The sequence below is a fragment of the Polyodon spathula genome, chromosome 23 (genome assembly GCF_017654505.1).
Source record: "Polyodon spathula isolate WHYD16114869_AA chromosome 23, ASM1765450v1, whole genome shotgun sequence".
NCBI lineage: Eukaryota > Metazoa > Chordata > Actinopteri > Acipenseriformes > Polyodontidae > Polyodon > Polyodon spathula.
In genome coordinates, this window is record NC_054556.1 from 2,588,788 (window position 1) to 2,608,408 (window position 19,621).

The 19,621-nt window shown below is 39.9% G+C and overlaps 2 protein-coding genes across 2 annotated transcripts in view; both read left to right on the plus strand.

The window, feature by feature from the left end:
* The window catches only part of LOC121298272 (ubiquitin carboxyl-terminal hydrolase BAP1-like), a 9,349-nt gene extending 1,739 nt beyond the window's left edge, over window positions 1-7,610 (plus strand). Inside the window, exons 4-17 of the mRNA XM_041225302.1 lie at window positions 87-219; window positions 312-431; window positions 647-708; window positions 1,156-1,298; window positions 1,624-1,702; window positions 1,931-2,054; window positions 2,344-2,482; window positions 2,772-2,956; window positions 3,727-3,857; window positions 4,201-4,658; window positions 5,114-5,268; window positions 5,544-5,636; window positions 5,847-5,919; window positions 6,619-7,610. Of these exons, the coding sequence (XP_041081236.1) occupies window positions 87-219; window positions 312-431; window positions 647-708; window positions 1,156-1,298; window positions 1,624-1,702; window positions 1,931-2,054; window positions 2,344-2,482; window positions 2,772-2,956; window positions 3,727-3,857; window positions 4,201-4,658; window positions 5,114-5,268; window positions 5,544-5,636; window positions 5,847-5,919; window positions 6,619-6,752 (2,029 nt within the window). The 3' untranslated portion in view covers window positions 6,753-7,610. The remainder of the gene's footprint in view (window positions 1-86; window positions 220-311; window positions 432-646; window positions 709-1,155; window positions 1,299-1,623; window positions 1,703-1,930; window positions 2,055-2,343; window positions 2,483-2,771; window positions 2,957-3,726; window positions 3,858-4,200; window positions 4,659-5,113; window positions 5,269-5,543; window positions 5,637-5,846; window positions 5,920-6,618) is intronic.
* Window positions 7,611-15,393: 7,783 nt separating this feature from the next.
* The window catches only part of LOC121298145 (protein bassoon-like), a 120,287-nt gene continuing 116,059 nt past the window's right edge, over window positions 15,394-19,621 (plus strand). Inside the window, 1 exon segment of the mRNA XM_041225014.1 lies at window positions 15,394-15,741. Coding sequence (XP_041080948.1) covers window positions 15,560-15,741 — 182 coding nt within the window. The 5' untranslated portion in view covers window positions 15,394-15,559.

The following is a 19,621-nucleotide window of genomic DNA, read 5'->3' on the forward strand; positions in this document are numbered from 1 at the left end:
TGCTTTTCATTGCCCTGTGTTTTTTTTTTTTTTATTAGCACCGGTATCCAACGGTTTGTTACTTTCCCATTCTGCTCTCTCCCTAGTCCTGTGTACGGCTTCATCTTCTTATTTAAGTGGATTGAAGAGCGCCGATCCCGGAGGAAGGTCTCTACCTTGGTGGATGAGACGTCTGTCATTGATGATGACATTGTAAACGACATGTTCTTTGCACATCAGGTATGGTGGAACCTTTCTGTTGCTGATAGTTGCGTGTGTGTGTTTAGTACCGGCTTTTCTTCTTAATATCTGTTATTTTCCTGTTTGCTCAGCTGATCCCCAACTCGTGTGCAACCCACGCCTTGCTGAGTGTCCTCCTGAACTGTAACGATGTAGAGCTCGGACTAACCCTAAGCCGTATGAAGGAGTTTACCAAAGGGTTCAGCCCAGAGGTAAGAAACTGTCCCAGTTGTCATATACAAAATGTCTGTCTCTTTTTAAAGCAGTACAGCGGGACAATAGTGTAGAGAAATGAATACCGTGGTTCTTATACAGCCTTTTAAAATCTCTTCCAACTACAACTGCTCACAAAGCCATAAGTAAAATGCCACATAATGAAGTGAAACTGCTACTCTGTAATGTGAAAACAGACCTTTTGTCATTCCAGAGTAAAGGCTATGCAATTGGCAATGCACCAGAGCTTGCAAAAGCTCACAACAGCCATGCTAGGTAAGATGCAAACCATTTTTCTCTTGCTTATATGTTAAGTTAGGGATCATGAGCGAATGGCTCTTATAATGGTCTTCCAATACAATGAACATATCAATCCATCTATTTGATATATGTGGTTGAAGTAATAAGTGTTCCACAAGTTAGTTTTTTGGTCAATCGTTAGTGATAATCTTAATTCAAAACTTACCAAATAATTTACTTGGTAGAAAAATTAAGCACTATTTGGCTGATAGTTTGGGGAGAATAAGTTTATTCTGCACTATGCATTAGTTTCTTTTTGGAATAATATATATATAAAAAAAACTATCCACCTTATTTCATATGCCTGTATAGCTGGCACTAATGAAACTGCCTAACATGGAGGCTGTATTGCTTTCTCCTGGTAAAACAATGAACATGTTGGACTTTACTGCCTCGTTTGTGTTACTTGTGTTTCCTCTGAAGACCTGAACCACGACACCTTCCAGAGAAACAGAATGGGATCAGTGCTGTGAGAACGATGGAGGCCTTCCACTTCGTCAGTTACGTGCCGATCAAGGGGCGCTTGTTTGAGCTCGATGGGCTGAAAGCGTACCCCATTGACCATGGTAAGAGCAACAGGAAAGATTGCAGCTGCAGAACCTCCCAGACCATCCAGGGCTTCATTTAAAAGTCATTGCGCCAGCCACTTGATAATTGTGTCAATCTAGCTCAAGTGCAACAAAAGGGGCTGCTTCACTCTCGCATCAATTAATTTGTTATTGTTGGAAAGCTATTTACACAAGCTTTATTGATACTTGTCCCGCATGGAAAAAATCATGACAAGGGTCATCAAAATAGGCAAATTGCAGACACTATAATCAATTTGATCCACTTGAGCTGAAATTACCCAATTGAGTGTGATTGTAAATGTATTAACTGGTATTTCTTTAGGACCTTGGGGAGAGGAAGAGGAGTGGACGGACAAAGCCAGGAGAGTCATCATGGAGAGGATAGGACTGGCTACAGCTGGGTAAGGAAAATGACGATCACCTTCAATCAATTTATTAAGCTCTCATCTCCTGTAAAACATATGCCTGTCTGTCCTTAGTATCAATGGTTTTAAATTAAAGAGATGCCAGGTAAACATAATTGAATCCTTTGTTGCAAGACAAGAATTCATGCCAGTGAGTTCACATTTAAACCTGCCAGCTTGAGTTGAAAGGCACAGTTGGGCTGAATGTTCTCTATCCATTCGTAGGGAGCCATACCACGATATCCGCTTCAACCTGATGGCTGTTGTCCCCGACCGGCGTATAAAATATGAGTCTAAGTTACACGTGCTCAAAATGAACAGACAGACCGTGCTGGAGGGCCTTCAACAGGTATGGAGGGTTAACTTGACAGGGGGCACGTTTAATCTGTGGTAAAGACCATCAGGCCAGCTTTACCACTTTCAATGGATGGATGAACAAGTCAGCAAGCACAGTGAGTTTGATCTGTTTTGCTTACTGAAGAACCGATGCACAGTTTTGGAGCTGCTACTCAGCGTATTTTTGCACATGTTTTGCTAAACTAAATGAGAAATGAAATGCAAACTGCAGTGGTTGATATAGCTCACTTTTGACGCATTGTATTTTTTTACCATGTGTTTTGTCATTCTGTTTATTGTAGCTTATCCGGGTGACACAGCCAGAACTGGTCCAGGATCGGAAAGCACAGGAATCCTCGCCTCCAGAAGAGACTTCTCCTACAGTGAAAAAGGAAGCAGAGTCAGACAAGGCACTGGCTACAGCAGACCCCTCACGCACAGGTACTCACAGTAATTAAACACATTGCATCAGCAATACACGGAAGAGGTTGTTTAAATGCAGCACGACTGCTTCTCTGGAGAATTAACCATAAATATAGTCCTTTTAATCTCAGACTGTATGTATAGGTTAAACATTTGCACAAAATCATCATCGCAAAAGATCTGTAGGAGGTTAAGAGTAAATCACAATAGCACGGACATGAACAGCACATAAGGGTCAATGTTTGGAATAAGAATAAGAAGGGAACTGGTGCAGGTCCCAGTCCTAATGCTGCTTTTGACTTTCCAGAATCTGCAGAGTCTTCCTCTTCGCAGAGCCAGCCGGAACCAAACCCGAGCTCAACAAGCAGATCAAAAGCCCCAAGGAAACAGGTGCTGTGCTCGCAGACCGACCCGCCCGTCACCCCCAGCCCCACAGTCCAGCGGTGGCCAGCCTTCCTCGACAACCACAACTACGCCAAGTCTCCCATGCAGGTCAGGAAGCTTCATTCATGTGATACGATGGTATATATTATTATAGTATATCCGTGTACACAGCCAGGCGCTGTCTTTTTTTGTTTTGTAAATCGTTTTTTAGAGTTGCTGCCTCCAGGGTCCGATCCAACAGGAGATAATGAATAATGAAAAAATATCATTTTTCTGCCCTAATGCCGCTTTTAATGAAGAATCTTCCCTTGCTCGTAGTTTACCTAAAATTCTCCTACCTTGGATTGCATTTGTATGTCAGGTTTGTTAATCGTATCGCTAGAAGTTTATCATGGAAGAAAGGGTATATTAAGGGTATCCATTCCTGGTTTTACTATGAGTTTAATAGCTTGTCCTATACAAACCTGGTATAGGTGAAACTGCTTTGCAGTAGGAGTCATATTTCCATCCCTGCTGTATTGTCGTCCCTTGTTTGTGTACTGACAGAGAAGAGCACCATCTGTTGACAGTTTGGATTCATTGCAACAAATGTGTGTTTTACCTTGTGGAGTATGATTGTATTAGGATGAATGAAAACTGTTGGGAGTATGCTGTAACAGGTTACATTGACAACACTACTAAATATGTTTTAGTTTTTCTTGTATTAGCGAACGCAAATTGTTGGGGCTCTTTTGTTGCATGGTTCATTTTGTCAGATGGTTTCAAAATATATTTTTCCTCATAAATCTGGTAGTTTGACATAGTGTACAAGGTACGGTCACAACACAAGCGCTCTGCTGTGCCCCAGTGACTCATTGACGACGTGCTGTCGTTGACAGGAGGAGGAGGACCTAGCAGCGGGGGTAGGGCGGACCCGGGTTCCAGTCCCCTCACTTCAGCCTTACTCGGATGATGAGGATGATTACGATGAAGAGGAAGAGGACACCAGCAAAGCCGAGGCTCCAGTGAGGTGAGCCGCTGACGTTAGTGTGGGCTTGCAAACATTGGCTCAGAGCTAATAACGTTTTCATTTATCTTGATGTTTCAAACATTGACAGGGCTGTCATTCTCATACAAAAGTGAATGCAGCATGAGCAACTTATAGTAATTGTTTGCTGTTGAAAGTAGCTCCTGCCTATAAATCACGTGTAATAATTTTACAAGACACACATGAAATTTCAGTAATTATTACAGTTTTATCCTGCGCGTAATTCAGATAAAAAAAAGCAAAATGGTGCATAGACTAATAATTTTAAAATAAAAAAGTACTGTTTCTCTCTCTCTCTCTCTCTCCTCTCTCTTTTTCGCTGCAGGTACAAGAGGAAGCCTGGCCTGAAGCAGTCAAAGGGAGGCCAGCTGTCCCTCTTGCAGCCCAACACCATGGGCGTGCTGACTGAGAAGCTGAAGGAGTCCCAGAGGAAGGACCTGACGGTGCCGCTCACCATCAAAACTGCTGCAGCGGGGGGCATCTGCATCACTGCCCCCTCCCAGCCCTCACCCACCCCCAGCAATGAGAGCACAGACACCGCCTCGGAGATTGGCAGCGCCTTCAACTCCCCGCTGCGCTCGCCAATCCGCTCAGCCAGCGCCACTCGACCCTCCAGCCCCGTCACCTCCCACCTCTCCAAGGTGCTGTTCGGGGAGGACGAGGGCCTGCTGCGACTTGACTGCCTGCGCTACAACCGGGCCGTGAGGGACCTGGGCCAGGCCGTCAGCTCTGCATTGCTCCACCTGCAGGCCGACGGAGTGCTCTGCACCCTCGCTCACACCGGTAAGGGGCTGCTTTAGGTGACAGGTTTGCTGCGGAGTGTGTGGCTCTTTCTTTGTACATTTTTGCTGTGTAATATCTTTTTATTAAAAGGTGCGCTGGCTTGCATTTTTCAACCCTTGTATTGTGCTAGTTGGTAATAATAAAGAATTATTTTTGACCAATTTTTTTTTTTTTCAGGTTTAAAAAAAACAAACATTCTTAAGCATCAATAAAAGAGACAGTTGATTTGATCGCTGTCAGAGTTCCTCTGTATATAAAATTGGAAAAAATGGGTGCTTTTACTGCTAGAATCGGGTGCACTCTTCTCTTTTACTCAAGACTTCTACTAAAACACTTGAATTTAACAAGGTCCCATCCAAGCTTTCAAGTACTGGCAAGGACTGACTTCTTTCTCTTTTAGAAAATAATGGGGAAGCTGAAGCATACATGTGTAATGTCTGTAATTGTGCTTTCAGAGCAAAGTCCTAAGGAGGTGAAGAATGAGAGCGGGCAGCTGCAGAGCAATGTAGAGGAGAACAATGAGGCTCTTGAACCCAGACACAGCAAGGAGAAACTGGACACTGGGGAAAACAGTACCAGCAAAACCATAGGAGAGAAATACTCCCCTAAAGTCAGTGACCCATTTAAAAAAGTTTTTTAAAAGTTTATTTTGTAGTAACGCTTTGCACTTTACTTGTTGTAGGTTTTAATGTAATATTTTTTTGAGGCTCTGTAAAGGTTAGGTGCTGGGGTGGGAAACATTCTAGATTAGGTCTTTGTTACAACCATGTTTAATTCAATCAGTTAAACATCCGTTCAGGTGCTCTAGTAGTTAATTGCTTCCCTAAACCTGTATCCATCTACCCCACCCAGCCCCATCGTAAATGAATTTTCTTTACATCACAGGAGCTCCTCGCTTTGCTCAAATGTGTAGAGGCTGAGATAGCCAACTATGAGGCCTGCCTGAAAGAGGAGGTTGAAAAAAGAAAGAAATACAAGGTAGGTTTCCAAATCTTTGAGCAGATGGTTAAGTGTATATTACAATACAAGTGTGTGGACAGACCACTAGCAGTTTCACGAGGTGCGAATAAACAAATGAACGAGTGAAAGGTTTTGCTGATGGACACAGGCATCGGTTTTAGGGTAATGCTTCTGAAACAAACACATTTTTTTCTGTTTTCCAACAACCTATTGTTTTATTTTTTTCAGATTGATGACCAAAGGAGGACTCACAACTATGACGAGTTTATATGTACTTTTATATCCATGCTGGCACAGGAAGGTGAGAATTACTTGCATTGGATTGTTAGAACTTTACTTGCATTGCTTGGCAGTGTGTGTTACATTGATACTCTGCGGAGAACTATACTACATGTTCCTAGTAAAAGGTAATTCAGAAATTAATACCTGGAAATTGGCTAATATTTATCCTCTTGCATGATATTGTACACAAACTTGAAGGAAAGAGACCATTTCTGACTGCTGCACCATGACACTACTGAGAAACCAGTTTATTTATCAGTCTAATTAGATGTTAACTTGAGCATACAGTATTGGACTTTGTCGGGTGGATTTCACTTTCAAATTTCTTTATTACTTTAAATAGTTATGCATCCTTTAACATTTACAAGCAGCAGTTTATTTCCAGTGTGAAAAAAAGGTGACCAAGTGTCTGAGAAGAAATATTGACCTCATTTTGGTTAATGTTGGGCACACTGGCAGAAGATGGATGCAGAGCACAGCATTGTCACGGCATGATTTTATATTTCCAGACATCCAGACACTATTTTCCAGAATTTGCAGACCAATTACAAAAAAAAACTTTTTTCAGGAATTCAATTTCCAATTTTTCAGCTCAGTTGTTAAAAGTTTTCCATTTATTCATTTAGTGTGGATCAGACACCATGTTCTTGTAATTCCCTATCGGTCATCAGATGCTGAAAGGCCTCCCTTTAACCCTGTCGATTTTGCCTTTCCTCAGGAATGCTGGCCAGCCTTGTGGAACAGAACATCTCTGTACGACGTCGTCAGGGCGTCAGCATCGGACGCCTCCACAAACAGAGGAAGCCGGACCGTCGGAAACGCTCCCGACCATACAAAGCCAAGCGGCAGTAACCCTGACACACAAAACCCAGCGCTTGGAAAACTTGTATTAGTTTAGCTTGTTGAACAGAGGACTCTACACAGTACTGTACCGAACCCAACCCAGGAACTGGTCTGCGGGTTTTAACGGCAATAAGGGAAACGCTATTGCATATATCCATAGTATCTTCTGCTCATTGCGGAAGATGCTCAGTTTTAGCAGACCATTTAATGAAGCTAGTCACACATTCACACACAGATAGGGACTCTTGTTTCACGTGTGCAGTTGTTTTGGGCTGTTCAGATCCAGCTGTGAATGCCCCATTTTTATTTTTCTTATCCTGTTCTGTTTCCTATTTGGGTGATCTCAGTACAGCTCCTTGTGATTCATATACCAGACAAACACAGTATTTGGGTGTATTAATTCTGAATGTGAGGACTGAGCTGTGATGCCTGAGTGATGGTGCCAGGTCTGGATTAAGAAGCTTGGGTGGTTTGCAGATTGGGGAGGATGAATCCATTAGTTTTTTTTTTCTCCTGCTCTCATAGTTTTATGTGTATAATAAGGACTTATTTTGTGCCCATTTATCTCCAAATTAGTTTAGGGGTGTTTTATCTTTTTTTTTTTTTTTTTTTTTTTTTGTATATCTGACCATCTCGTTATACCACAGTTATTTCTGTCACATTATTAAATCATGCACAGTTTCCTTTTACTAGTTCTTATGTTTAGTTACATGTGCTGGTATAATTGTAATTATGCATTATCAAACCTGTTCTTCATTAATGAACAAATACAGACTGATGTATAAATGATCTTGTTGGGCATCAGTTTAGGCAAGACCATGTGACAGTTGGGTCCTTTTCAGAAAAAAAAAAAAAAAACAAAAAAACAAATCACCTCACTACTCCTTCTTTTTTGTCTGAATTTTTTTTAATGCTTTTCCTGCAAAAGGCAGCTTTTTCATCTTGCAGTGTTAGAATCACAAAACCGGTGCAAGGTTTTTTAATTTAACATAAGAACATAAGAACATAAGAAAGTTTACAAACGAGAGGAGGCCATTCGGCCCATCTTGCTCGTTTGGTTGTTAGTAGCTTATTGATCCCAAAATCTCATCAAGCAGCTTCTTGAAGGATCCCAGGGTGTCAGCTTCAACAACATTACTGGGGAGTTGATTCCAGACCCTCACAATTCTCTGTGTAAAAAAGTGTCTCCTATTTTCTGTCTAATGAGATTTTTCTAAACCCATTTGTGACCCGAATCTTTTTTAAAAAAGTCCTTTGGGTCGACACTGTCAATACCTTTTAGAATTTTGAATGCTTGAATTAGGTCGCCACGTAGTCTTCTTTGTTCAAGACTGAACAGATTCAATTCTTTTAGCCTGTCTGCATATGACATGCCTTTTAAGCCCGGAATAATTCTGGTCGCTCTTCTTTGCACTCTTTCTAGAGCAGCAATATCTTTTTTATAGCGAGGTGACCAGAACTGCACACAATATTCAAGATGAGCATTTTACAGTTTTAACATTACTTCCCTTGATTTAAATTCAACACTTTTCACAATGTATCAGTATCTTGTTAGCTTTTTTATAGCTTCCCCACATTGCCTAGATGAAGACATTTCTGAGTCAACAAAAACTCCTAGGTCTTTTTCATAGATTCCTTCTCCAATTTCAATATCTCCCATATGATATTTATAATGTACATTTTTATTTCCTGCGTGCAGTACCTTACACTTTTCTCTATTAAATGTCATTTGCCATGTGTCTGCCCAGTTCTGAATCTTGTCTAGATCATTTTGAATGACCTTTGCTGCTGCAACAGTGTTTGCCACTCCTCCTACTTTTGTGTCGTCTGCAAATTTAACAAGTTTGCTTACTATACCAGAATCTAAATCATTAATGTAGATTAGATCCATTATCGGTTGCATCCTCAAAAAAATCAAGCAAGTTAGTTAGGCACGATCTCCCTTTCCTAAAACCATGTTGACTGTCTCCCAGTACCCTGTTACCATATAGAGAGGTACCATAACGAGATGTCCATAGCCACACAGTGGTCTAAAAAGGTATAGATACAGAAGTGATCTGCCTTTAATTCACACCTTCAGCTCTTTCAAAAAAAGAGAAGAGAAAGAATCACCAAAATGTTTATTTCTTTATTTCCTGAGCGTTATAATATTGGGCAGAAGGTGTTGAAATCAGTTTAACAGCAATGGAACTGATTTCCTTCTCCTGGCTCACCCAGCCCCCGAATCGTCATAAAGATCCTTTTATTCAAATCATTTTTATTTTTGGAAGGAAAAAAAGTTAAAGCTGCCATGCCGGTATATCATTTAATAACTGTAAAAATCATGTCTTTGTATTTTTAATTTTTTGTTGTTGTGATAACTTTTTATGTTTAACTATAAAACACATGTGAACATTTTTGCACTGTTACAACTGCTTTTTTGTTATTAAAGCTTCAATAATACTGTATTGTGTACAGGTTTTCCTTTTTCTCCTCCATCACATTCTTGTACTGTATATGCTGTAGATGGTTGGCAGGGGATGTAATCAAGATTTCTATCCATTTAACATTCTTAGAAATAAAGTCTCTGTGTAAGATCATCTCAGCTCAAATACAACCTCCCAATTTACTATTGAGAGAAATGTAACATTGAAATATATAGTATGTTTGAACCGGTTAAAAACAATTAAAATGCCTTTGGTATTAATTACAAGAAATCCTTTGTGCCTTCACTAGTAAGGAGCCCCAGCTATTAATACCACATTTTGTGGGCCCCTTGCACTTAATAGGGAGCATTCACTGTACCACCATTTTATCAATTTCATACAATTAAAACGTTTCCAAACACTGCACTCCCAAAGCAAGTATACAGTATACACCTTGCACTCTGTAAGAGATATATACATAAGATATACTAGTAAACATGGGAGTCTGGGGAGCGATCCAAGCTGAAGTCATTTAGTAATTATTGTAAAACCAGCCTCGGCTCCAATGTGATTTTTATTGTGTTTGGATTTTGTCTCATGGGAGATGTTTGTATATTACCAGTAGATGGAGCAAGATCTCTTTAATAATTTTCCTCGGTCAGATACAGTACAGAACAAAGAGATTTGTCCAAATGCATTGGCTACCGTCATACGTGATTCCGAACTGGAACATATATCGAGAGGTTTTGGAAATGTGACCAGCACGACTGCAGCAAAAACAAATGGATACAAATGTAATTTCTGGCACTTTGAGGATTTTTTTTTTTTATTATTGTTTTTTTTTTAGAATTTAATAGATAGATAATTTCTGAAAGAACAAATCTATTTGGGGGCCCAACTTTGCAGAATTACAATAATATTCACATTCAATCTATTAGCAATATGTCGGTCTGCCTCTGTGGGAGCAATATAATTTAGGGGAACTAAAAGGAAATCTGAATAGAATAGTGTACAACATTGAAATATAAAAGCCAATGTACCCTATACAGATTTTACAAAGGGTACTATTGGCTGATTTCACAGATGTCCACTAATATTGGACAACCTTTCCTCAAGTAACATGCATTAATTCAAGAAGTGCTAATCAGGACCTGTGAAGCCAACTGGTGGAATTGAATTTGGTGTAATTCTCTCGTTTGCCATTAAGTCTCCTATAAGTATCAGTTAAATCAAGTGTAGAAACCCGTAACCAGCCCTCTTGTAAATGTTGACACGAGGACACCCCAGCAAATGAGATGCTGTAACTCAGTGGATCTATCCTTCTTACACACCTTCAAACAAGATTCAGCTGGAACTGTAAAATCAGCCCAGTTAGCAGCAATTATTCACCAGGTGTCAGTAAAATGAACTTGCTGTAGAGATATTTGCTAGAATATTCAACAGGTTTAAAAATTTGTTCATGAGGCATGATTAAATCTATCCACGCCCTCCCCTCTGAACCTGTTTAGTGGGACGCTTTTTTAAAGGAAAGAAACCAAGCCGGTTCTGTGTGAATCAAAGAGCCTTATTTCCTTTGACTGGGCCATGCACTGTGCAACCTAGCCTGGCTCTCCATTGCTGTGAGGGCTGTGTTTCCTCATGGACAGGGTGATCTATGCCCTGCTGGGTGCAGCCCCTATCTTATTTCCTTTGACTGGGCCATACACTGTGCATTCTAGCCTGGCTCTCCGTTGCTGCGAGGGCTGTGTTTCCTCATGGACAGGGTGATCTATGCCCTGCTGGGTGCAGCCCCTATCTTATTTCCTTTGACTGGGCCATGCACTGTGCAGCCTAGCCTGGCTCTCCATTGTTGCGAGGGCTGTGTTTCCTCATGGGCAGGGTGATCTATGCCCTGCTGGGTGCAGCCCCTATCTTATCGGGTGAATACACAGGGAATATCCGATCGCATGCAGCAGCACAGTACACCATAGCCATCTGCCCTTGAAGGGGCCCGGAGCGTGAACTGTAGTGTAGCATTATAAACGGATAACAACTACAGTCTGCTGACTACCAATCTAGAAAGAGGCATGGAGGACTGTGAAGCAGCATCCTTCTGCAGAGCACCCTACCTGTGGAAAAAGGAAGCAGGCTGACAGGATCAAACAACCGAACAATCTTAAAAGATTACAGACGCCTCCTGATCCCTTTGTTGTCCAAGTGGAAGAGAATGCTACATCACTCTTGGCAGTCACCATGGCAGAATGTCAATTTTTGGGCATATCATTATGTTTTATGTACCTCACTCTGTTGTTCTGTGATTTTTGGTAGTGAATAGGTAGTGTAGTATAACTGCACGGATTGCTTGTTAAAATTGTTTACAGGTATCTGAACATAAGAACTAATGAACCATTCAGGGATACCTAGATATTTGATGAGCGTGGGGTTATAGGGGCATGGGGTAAACTCTCACACCCCAGTCATTTTGCATAGATTCATCTGTCCTAATACCTGTAGAAGGGTCATGTAGATACCCCTTAGCCAAGCTCACTAGGGATTATCTCAAGCAGCTGATGAACAGCTACACGCTATAGTGGTAACTAAAGCCATGGCATTTTTGTGTGACAGGGTCCTGTAAAAAGAGAAGAGCAAGCTGATGACCAGGCTAATGTACAGTGATCCTATCAGTGGCTAAGTGAGCCTCTCCTTTAGCTAGTCTGGTCAAGTACCAGCCTCAGAGTCCGAAGGTGGTGTGCTCACATCCTGAGGATCCTTGTGCAAGGCAACAGTTGAGCCCCATACTGTATGGTGCTAGGAGTGGGATTCCTAACCTGACCCTGGACACAAGATGTAAAAAGAAAATTTAGAAATGAATGTCCTCCTTGAGATGGGGGTGTGTGTGCATATATATAAAAATAAATGGAAACAGAACCATCAGGTTAATATAGGGTTCTCTGAGAGTTAAAATCCTGGTTCTGTTATCCAATAAAGAGCACTTTGCTGAACAATCAGATAGTTGGCAACCTTAAGAACGTCATTTTGGAGCAACCCTTTGAGAATGTTTTACACAGGAATACCAGATGCTGTTAATTCTAAAGCTGCAATTTTAACATGGACAAACTTTCAATGGTGAGGCTTCCACTGCATATAACTGTAGGCATTGAATATTAAAATGGGTAGCTGGTGAAACTGAAAAAAAAAAAATCCTGTCTAAAAATGGTGTTGTGCAGCCTTGGGCACACCATGTATGCCAAGAGCTTAGTTGTTAAAGTAAACTGGGTCATTACTCATCTAACTAAGCTGCAAGCTGCTCCTTTCTTTTCCTCTGTTCTATTGCTGCTTAATCTGTGTGTGCCACAGTGTCTGAAATATTGCATGCTGTAAAATCTCGCTTTTATTATAGAACATTTGAATATGTTGATGAATAAAGTAGGCTACAAATACATGTCTGTGTAATCTAAATTTTAAAGTTATTGTACTCATTTGTATTGCTAATATTGTTACACAAAATGTCTCTTTATAAGGCATTTAATAAGCCTTGAATGCTTGAATAATAATATTGCAATAGATATAAATGTGGGGGATGCTTATTGTGCTATTTCATTAATTGAATACTTAAACAAGCAAGATTTAAGTATTTTGTCAAGTGTCTAGTTTTAATCCCCTAAGTAAGCTGCTCTATAATATTGATGAGTGGGATTGTCAAAGTGATTGATTACATCTGTGGCCATTTCGACCTTTTTAAAAATGGATATTTATGTGATAATGTAATGAGTTCCAATCAGGTAAACCTTCTCTCTGTAAGTAGATTTTTGGAAGAAGTTTCTGTAAAGAAGGAAAGAGGAGTATCATAACCTGGAGCCACTGCCCCGGACATGTTTTATTAATTTAGAAATGCTCTCTGCACAGAACCTGGCAATACAACAGAAGAGCTTTATATCCAGGCTTGGGGACTTCTTTATGTTTCCTATGAAAGATCTCTTTGAGCACCGGGGGCATCTAAACTTATATAAGAAGGTCTGCCTAGAACCCCAAATGAGGAAAACTTTACCTCTTAGTTTATCCAATTCATCCATGACTATAGTGTTCCGAATCCTTCATCTGTATTAAAAAGTCCCATTCAGTGATCCAATCAAAGTGCCTGATTCACAACTGGCTTTCTGATATTTGTGTTGTCCCATGCATGGCAAAAGTGACATGTTATAGTGAACATGCATTATGCATTGATTTTTTAAATGATTTCTACTGCCATAGTATGTTAAAGACGTCTCTGTTTGCTTGCCTTCCTAAAAGGTAATCTTTTACTTAATTCTTCATTTTATCAGAAGAGTGAAAACATTCTCTAACCTTTTACCTAAATCACCAAAATCAACATAGAGCAAAGACAAGGCCATGCAGGGTGCTATTAGTGTTTCTTGCTTTATAGAGGGCATCATCTGGTCAAGCAGACCTTCTTTGCCCTCACAGCATATCAAAGTTGATGCAGTTTGAGGTAATGCAAAACGAGGTATTACAAAGCAAAGTGTTCTAAATAACAATGTTCCAAATGGGATTGTTCTAAATCAGGGGTCCATTCCACTCCAGGTTTAACTGGTAAAATGAGATAATTAACTACTTCAGGGTCTAGATGGAGGTTCAGTTGGTTGGTTCAATTTACAAGTACAGGGTTGAAACAAAGACCAGGAGTGGAAGGACCAACTTAGACCACCCCTGTTCTAAATGTTTCTTGCAGACATGGTGTAATATCCTCAGAGGGATAAACATATTAATAGCTGCACAGATAACCATGTCATTTCAGTTTGGTCTGGCTCAGGTTTATACTGTACAGAAGGGAACTAAAAATAGAATCCACAACAATTGCAATAACAGTTGCAATATTAATAGTAGACACACCACAGGCCTAATCTAATAACATTAGTAATAATATCTAATCAATAAACCAGAACAACATCTTCAATATTTCCAGCTTCACAACTCATTTCATAGCTCCCTTTTGCACACAACTCTGCAGATATTTGCTCAGTCACATGCCCGGTAGATTCATGCAAATCTTTATTGATGACAGGGGCATCGAAGGCACAGTACAAACCATGTCTCTTGTTAATTTTAATGCATCAGCCCATGCACTTTAATATGCAAACACTTCTCACCCTACATTAGTAGTTTAAAAATGTATCACATTCGATCCTTCAGCTCTTCTGTCACTGGAAGTATTGCTCCAAGCAGGATGACTGTGATGGACCAGGTACAATTATTACTGCACAGCTGGGGAGAGACAAATCTATATAACACTGTAGGGGGAGTCAGCAATCAAGCAATCTGAGAGCTCATTACCTTCATTAAAAACCCTGGTCTTATAATTAGATTGTTATCAATAACCATGAACTCACTGTCTTTAGAAATGGGATTGATTTCTGACTCTTAGCATGCCAATAGATTTGTAAGTTCAAAAATGATGATGTCTCTGTACAGAGATCAGGTTTAATTTTAGATGCATTCATACACACACACACACACACACACACACACACACACTATATATATATATATATATATATATATATATATATATATATATATATATATATATATATATATATATATATATATATATATATATATATATATATATATATATATAGATAGATATATAGATATATAGATAGATAGATATAATATGTAATATATTATATATATATGCGATATATATTAATCTATTAGATCTAGATATCTATATATATATATATGTGTGTGTGTGTGTGTGTGTGTGTGTGTGTGTGTGTGTGTGGGTGTTTTGTTTTAGGGTTTTAGTTTTGTCGTCATCTTCTTCGTCTTCTTCTTCTTCCTCTTCTTCGTCTTCTTCTTCTTCCTCTTCTTCTTCTTCTTACATTTTGACAGTATAGTTGCTTGTAAAACTTGTAAATGAAATGTTCTGTGCTTGTCTGGAGATTAATCGAAGCAGCTTCACAATCCTTGATTTGATAAACATCAGTTGCAATCTTATACATTTAATTGAAGCCCAACGAACTACTCTACAGCAATATTCAGCACTGCTGTTTTCACTCTACAATCTTCTATCCAACCAGGCGAGAGAAAGAATTGGGTGTTGTTTCTCAGGGCGCGTACCCTGTGCTAGTCACCGAGCAAGGGAGTACACACGCGCGCTCCCAACCCCATCACGTGGACGCGCCCGTGTTCCGTGTTTCTGATGCCCCTTAGCGTCAGCGTCGGCGTCGGGGTTTGTGCTTGCGCGCTTGATCCGTGCAGGTTGCTGGTTTGTAGGTGATGATGGCGGAAGAAGATCGCCGTTGAGTTCTCGCTCTGTTATTTTTTAATTTTTTTTTTTTTTTAATAAAGTAGTGTTCATAAAAATATAATAATAATAATATATATATATATATACTCTAATACTCCTTGTCTCTATTAACCGAGACAATGGGGAACGAAGCCAGCATGGAGGGTGGAGAGCAACCCGGCGATCCAGGGTCTGGCATCTCCACGGCAGGAGCTCCGGGTTCCATTTCAGCACCAGCGGGCTCTGGACAGCTCATCAAGCCCAGCAATGGAGCTGCAGTCGGGGGTGGAGCGGCTGCCGGACCCACGGCAGGGATTAACAGGTACTGTAGAAGACATTGCATTCCATTTCCTGGCAAACAGTATATATTATATATTAACTCCAGATTGCATTTTTATTATGACGATTGCATTCGCTGTTAAAGACTTTGAAATATGAATTTTGCACAGAATATGTGTGTGTGTGTGTGTGTGTGTGTGTTGTGTGTGTGTGTGTGTGTGTGTGTGTGTGTGTGTGTGTGTGTGTGTGTGTGTGTGTGTGTGTGTGTGTGTGTGTGTGTTTGTGTGTGTGTGTGTGTGTGTGTGTGTGTGTGTGTGTGTGTGTGTGTGTGTGTGTGTGTGTGTGTGTGTGTGTGTGTGTGTGTGTGTGTGTGTGTGTGTGTGTGTGTGTGTGTGTGTGTGTGTGTGTGTGTGTGTGTGTGTGTGTGTGTGTGTGTGTGTGTGTGTGTGTGTGTGTGTGTGTGTGTGTGTGTGTGTGTGTGTGTGTGTGTGTGTGTGTGTGTGTGTGTGTGTGTGTGTGTGTGTGTGTGTGTGTGTGTGTGTGTGTGTGTGTGTGTGTGTGTGTGTGTGTGTGTGTGTGTTGTGTGTGTGTGTGTGTGTGTGTGTGTGTGTGTGTGTGTGTGTGTGTGTGTGTGTGTGTGTTGTGTGTGTGTGTGTGTGTGTGTGTGTGTGTGTGTGTGTGTGTGTGTGTGTGTGTGTGTGTGTGTGTGTGTGTGTGTGTGTGTGTGTGTGTGTGTGTGTGTGTATTTCTCTGGTTGACTTTGGTTCTGTATTGAAATCCACTAACCCAATTGCAGTTCTAGGGTTCATCTGTTTATGTATCGACATTGGTGTGTACTACTGTGCACGAGAAGCCTGATTTTACGAGGCCGGCTGTGCTGTCATTCATTATTCATTGAACATTTTTATTTTTATTTTTATTTTTATTATTTTTATTCCAATTTTAATAATACAATTTTTAAAAATGCATTTATAATCTGTTTATTCAATGCAATTAATGGGTTAACTCATTTATCGTAGTGCAGGTAATAGATACAAGCAGTCTTATAGACGTGATGAGTAGTTGAAAGTACCTTATTTCTTTGAGGAGCAATACTGTATCTGCATTTTGCATTTTGAGTACGACCTGCTTTTAGGATTTTGTGAATGCGTTTCGGTTAAAATAACATAATTACGGCACAGCATTGTGCACTGTATATAACAGTCCTTAAAACGGAGCAGATATACATATATTAGATAACATAATGCGTGTAAAAAACATTATACTTGGTTATTTAAACGGGAAAGTGGAAGTTAACGATTGCTTTAGAACTTAATTATCGTGAAATTCTGACATTAAACACTGTGCATTCTGAAACGCGTGCTTATTTATTTCCTAGTAAATCTGGTTGCTGTTTCGTAATAGCGTAAACAGAACACACCTTGCTAGAACGCGTTACTGTACATTAAAATCCAATTCTGTCGTTTTAATAGCAATGTTCTTCCGTGGCGTTGCGGATTTTTATTATACTTACTGCATAAACAACCGTCAACCGACGAGTATGTCTCCTATCGTATGCCATACCCTGTATATTGCAGTGTCAATACAGTGCCCAGTACAGTGAATGGATGCTCGCTGTTGGTTCTTACACGATTTGTGGAAGACGACCACAAGAGTCCATTCATTTCTAGTATAGTTAAATATAAGGCGTTGGAAGCAGGCTGTAGTGTGTTTCTGAAAATGGAGGCATGCTGTCCTCACCTAGAGAGACATTTATATTAGTATATAATGACAAAATATTTAATGACAAAAAAATAAAGAGCAAAAAGGAATTAAAAAAAAAAGCCTTTCATTTTTTAAAATGCTGGGATTGTAGGAATATCAGTGAAACGGAAGGAACGCATACACTGTGACACTTTACATTACCCATTAAGTGCCATTGTCCTCATGGGAGGACAGGCTACTTTGTAATTTTTGACACATTTTTAACTGGCATCTAGCTGTTATTTAAATGTTCTTTTTTTTTTTTAACTGTATTGTTATGATAATTTACTCTAATTTTGTTAACAACAAAAGTTAAGTTTAAGTGTAACTGTTAATGTAGATGCTTTTATGACCCCTCAATATAAAATAAGAACCTGAAGTCTAAATGTCTTGGTGTTTTCCTATCACAATGATGATACATCTTCATTTTCTATATGCTGATCTTCATAGCCAGCATAACATTTCACTACATTTTTTTCTGTGAAGAAACATTCATTTGGAATGTATGCAATTACATAAATACAGTGTGTGTTCTGATTTTTTCAAAGAAAAATTAATTTGGTACATAATGGATTGCCAGAGATGACAGGCTAGGCGTATGTAGTGCTATTGGAGTAAGATCTTAGAAGGTGTTTTCCTGTTAGCAGTGAAAGGCATTGACTCATAATGGTTTAACTTCTATAGTTCTACTGCTTTTCTCATTACCTCTCACACACATTCACAGCAGCACTATCAGAAAGGCATTGCAGCCAGTGGATTTGCTTTCTGAGCTACCTTCCTTCTTTTTAGCAGTGACTTCTGATAATGAAAGGGAGGAACCGTACAGTATTGATGACATTCGACAGTCTGTGACAGTCAGCCTCTTGATTGTGAAAATCACTGCTGTTCCCAAGGCAGAGTCTTTCATTCTGTTGCAGCAGTCTGCACTGGGAAACTAATTAAAACAGTATTGCGATGAGGTGATTAGAAAGGTTTGTAGCAGTACAGTGTGATACAGCACACATTTATATAGCTCATTTTATGTCTAGCACCTCAAGGCTCTGACTGCTACACTAAGATTTAAGCTTGCCAAGGTTCACTGTCATTATTCAGACCATTATGCATTCGGTTCAGAAGAATGTGAAACAATGTGTGATGTTGTGTGATGTTCTCCTGCAAGGCATGACAGCCATTATGATTCATCTTAATCCTGACCTGGAAGGCCAGCCTCACCAGAAATGGTCAATACAGAACATTCATCATTTTATTCCAAGTCCATTATGCTCTGCAGTGAAGACTGTAAGAATGACCCATTCACTGGCTATAGACTACACTCAAATCTGGCCCCCAGTGGAGACAGACTGTCGTCAAATCAACTGAGCCTCCTATACACCTCTCCCTTCAATTTACCATCAAATTTTTTTTTTTTATGGAGAACTGCCTAACCTACTGTGCATCAATCCTTTTTTGAATCAATTCGTAAATAGTTCCTGTAGCAACATTTGCCTACTTACAATAAAGTAGTTCCCCGCTGCTCTTCTTTGAACTAGTGGTATGATATCTTTAATACAAACAGACAGAGGTGACCTCGATGCCTTCGCAAAACATTTGGTTAGCAAAACCAACAACACAGTGCCACTTAATAATACCCAACCGAGGATATGAGGCAGAGGGAAGAGTGCGCTCCATCGTTAGTGATGGGAGTCGGTGAGGGAAACCAGCAACGATAATCAGACCTTCCTCAGTGACTAATGATAGCTAATCATTTATGTATTTTTGCATAATGTTTCAGTGTGAATGTTGCAGTTTCATTTGTTCTGCATTTTGTTCATAAGGTTCCTTTAAAATGAATTAAACTTTGCTGCCCAGTGTCCAGTATATTTGACATTGAGAAAATAGGCATGAAATCTGTATGGGAACATACCCAAGGGAGTATAGGGTTACACTTTGATTTATACCAATCCTCGCTGGCAAAAGTAATAAACACTCTCTATAAATCATTGTGTAAACCTTTTTATGGTGGTTTATTTAAACTTGCCTGTATCTAGAATGGGATACGTGTCTGATTGTTTGTTGAATGAAAAACAACTGATTTATCCATAATTCTGATCAGAATGAAATACTGCCTATTGCCACCAGCACTAGTCCCTACAGCATAACATCCAGATTCTGATGAGGCCCAACCTTGTTCAGCTTCATTA